Below are 3,616 nucleotides of genomic sequence, written 5' to 3'. Positions count from 1 at the left end.
TTTTGCTTTTAAAACCCCATAATATTCTGTTTAAATACTTTTGGAGCAAGTCTCAAATGGAACAACTGACAGTGAATTCATTAAAACAATAATGCCAAAAATCCCACTCATAAAATGATCACAGGCTGAAGGATCACGATTAGCAAGTACTTCACGGTCCCATTTGGGTTTTGATGGTCTTTGCTCAAATAGAAGCTCTGATTTTTGCTATTCTGAGAGGAAAAAAAAAACAACCCAACAGAAAAAGCTTTCTTTTAAAAGTTACCGTTCAAAAATCCTAAGTACAAAACTTATGGATGCAATGGTACAATTCCCCACCCCCCCATCCTTCCAGAGTTAAAGCTTGTTTCACACCAAACTGAACATCAGTTGTCCCTTTAAAACATCAAAGGGTCAAAATGAAGCTGGCCACATCTTACTCTACTTCCTTGGGGGGATCAATGAGATTAAAAGTTGAATGTATCGAGGTTATCCTTTTTAGAAATCCCATGCTTTGGTGCTTATTACTAAAAGAAAATTCATTTCACATGCCATGTGTTAGGTAACTACTGTGTGTCACGCAAAAGACAGTTTTCCACATTTAGAATTGCTCACAATGAAGCCCTGAGGTAACCGCCTTTTCTCCAGGCAACAGTAATACAGTCCCCTTTGACATTTAATCATCCTTTTACAACCTACACTAGTATATGCAACTTGGAGCAGTCAGTATTGATTATCAATGGTTCCCAAAGATGGGATCTGTCCAGTTGATTTTTTTGTTTTTAAGATAAAGACTCAGCAGAACGGGCTAATTTGGGTGCAGTGTCTTCTAACGGAGCTTCAACTGAATTCCCCAGGTCTCCATTTTCATGTCCATCAATACTTGGTTTCTTATCAAACACTGCAAGTTAAAAAGAAATTTTATTTAAGGAAGGGAAGGAATCTTGGGAAGGACACATCAGTGAGCCTTATTTCAGAAACTGGAGAGTTTGCTGAAATGACTACTAAAACAAGAGCTAATAGGCTTTTAGCAGAACATACGATGACAGGAAAACAAGAATTGTTTCTATACCTCATTGATCTAGAAAATGTATTTGAAGAAGCCAACAACATAAAGCGTTAAGGCAAATTAACTCCTCCTAGACTGGAGTCAGGAAAAGATAAGAACAAATCTGAATTTCAGCCTTTGGGAAAAGGTGATCACAAAAAAAGCCCCACAAGTTAATTCAGTTAATTCATTTGTATCTAAGTAAACCAGGCCAGTAAGTGAGGGACCAAGCAAAAGCTGACAGCCTAACAGGAGGTTAATTGAATTAAAAGTAGATTGATTTTACAATGAATATGAGAACAGTGTTTTCCAGAAATTGGTTTGCATATTGAGACTTCAGAATTAAACTGCATGTAACACATTTATAGAATGTTTACCTTGTGAGGGTTTGACATCCACATTTGCATCTTTCCTATTAGAACTTGAATTTGCACCTTCTTCCAATTCCTCAAGATATAAACGATAACGGTGTCCGCTCTCGTCCTCATATTCTACATTTTCATCATCTGAATCAACTTCTGGAGCAACATACACTACTTCAAATTCAATCTCACCTCTCTAAAATACAATGAAAATCACAAAGTTACTTACTACTGCACAGCTATGTAATAGGATTACCCAGATGAGCCAGGATACTCAAACAAATACATTTTACTGTCGTAAACACATACACAGTTGTGTTGAGTATTTCAGTTATGTATCTGAATTAAGTTTTTACAGACTGAAGAAGTACAGCTCTGTAGCTAAGATTTACCAAAGTTACCTGAACTTCTCAGTTATGTGCCAATACATTTCAAACAGTGACTTGTAAGTTTTCTGACAAATGATGTTCACCTGTTAACTGTTTGAAAATGGGAAGCAAGGCAGAAAGAAGATTCTAGGCCACAAAGCATATGAGAAACACTGTTTGGCTGGAGCTGTCCAGTCATAAAAGCATAAAACATCACTAAATAATTATTGCTGTGGGGCAATGCAACAAGCTGATTTCCAACAGCCTTACTGAAGAATCAGCCACCAATACATAGGTTTAAATGAACCAGTACTGACCCAGCATTTTTTTCCTTAAATTGAAAGGCATAAGAGGATTAAGTGTAAGTTGATACAGCTTCAGGAATCACAGTAGCTTAGCGTAATGCTGAGCTTAACAGAAAACATTACAATTCAAGGCAATCCAACAGGCAGAACCCAGGAGGCACCTAAATGTTCCCATGGGTAACAGGTCCCAACTGACCTGTTGGGAAAGAATAGTTACAGCTTCTTTATGTTTTGCATCTCTTAGATTAACTCCATTTACTGCCAGAATAGCATCACCAACATGCAATCCTCCACATCGATCAGCAGGTTGTCCAGGATGGATTTCAGAGATCAGTATTGGAACACCATGCTCCTTCCCACCCTGCAAAAAAAAGTAGACTTTATTTAACTGAGATGTCCACTAGCATAACATGAACATTCTGGTACTTGCTCTTAAAGTGCTTATTTCAACTTTTATTATAGAAAATTAGAAAGCATGCTTCAGACAAAAAGAATGCTTAAGAAGAACCAGTGAGATGCTTCCCCCAATTCTCCTCCCCACAAAAGAATAAACAAATTTCAAATACACACTCAAAAGAGACAATTCTAAATAATAATAGAAGTATAAAATCATATACAAGCTGATAAGACAACATCAAAACCCCATAAAAAAGCATATGAGGCACCATAGTGACTTGCAAGAAACAATATTCATATTTAGAGTAAAAGTATAGTAGTCAGAATTCTCAAAATTTGTTGTTAAAAGTTAATGCAGCTTTTGTTAGGTGTGAGATGCCAATACTGATACTTTTTAAAAGTTACAATCGCTTTGGAAGTTAGTTCACAGATTGTTTCTGCTCTTCTACAGATTTACCACACCTGAAATTCACCACTGGCTGATCTGCTAAAGTGTCTGTACCCTCAACATAAGCTGAAATAATAAGTTTTACATAAAGTAGCAGTTATCTATTTTCTAATCTATCAAAAAGAGTCTTCAGGTTCTATGACCATAGCTGCGGATTTGTGCGTGCTTTTTTTCTTATGCTCTAAAAATACAGGGCAAGAAGTATGACCCAGGAAACTACAGGCCGGTCAGCCTCACCTCCATCCCTGGAAAGATGATGGAACAGATTGTTCTGGGCATCATCTCCAAGCATCTGGAGGAAAAGAAGGTTATCAGAAGAGTCAACATGGATTCATCAAGGGCAAGTCATGTCTGACAAATCTGATAGCCTTCTACAATGGCGTGACTGGATGGGTGGGTGAGGAGAGGGCAGCGGATGCTGACTACCTTAACTTCAGCAGGGCTTTTGACACTGTCTCCCACATCATCCTCACAGGCAAGCTTAGGAAGTGTGGGTTAGATGAATGGACAGTGGGGTGGATTGAACAGTGGTGCTCAGAGGGTTGTGGTTAGTGGTGCAGTCTAGTCGGAGGTCAGTAATAAGTGGTGTTCCCCAGAGGGCAGTACTGGGTCCAGTCCTGTTCAATATATTCATCAATGACCTGGATGAAGGGATAGAGTGTACCATCAGCAAGTTTGCTGATGACACAAAACTGGGAGGGTGGCTGACA

At 38.4% G+C, this 3,616-nt stretch overlaps 1 protein-coding gene across 1 annotated transcript in view; it reads right to left on the bottom strand.

Annotated features, from left to right (window-relative positions):
• Positions 1 to 271: 271 nt before the first annotated feature.
• GOPC (golgi-associated PDZ and coiled-coil motif containing) overlaps positions 272 to 3,616 on the bottom strand; it is a 25,012-nt gene continuing 21,667 nt past the window's right edge. Inside the window, exons 7-9 of the mRNA XM_009883217.1 lie at positions 2,259 to 2,423; positions 1,405 to 1,585; positions 272 to 880 (exon numbers count right to left, since the gene is read on the bottom strand). Of these exons, the coding sequence (XP_009881519.1) occupies positions 762 to 880; positions 1,405 to 1,585; positions 2,259 to 2,423 (465 nt within the window). The 3' untranslated portion in view covers positions 272 to 761. The remainder of the gene's footprint in view (positions 881 to 1,404; positions 1,586 to 2,258; positions 2,424 to 3,616) is intronic.

Source organism: Charadrius vociferus, unplaced genomic scaffold, assembly GCF_000708025.1.
Source record: "Charadrius vociferus isolate BGI_N301 unplaced genomic scaffold, ASM70802v2 scaffold230, whole genome shotgun sequence".
NCBI classification, from domain to species: Eukaryota; Metazoa; Chordata; class Aves; order Charadriiformes; family Charadriidae; genus Charadrius; species Charadrius vociferus.
This window is presented reverse-complemented; position numbering and strand designations above follow the sequence as displayed.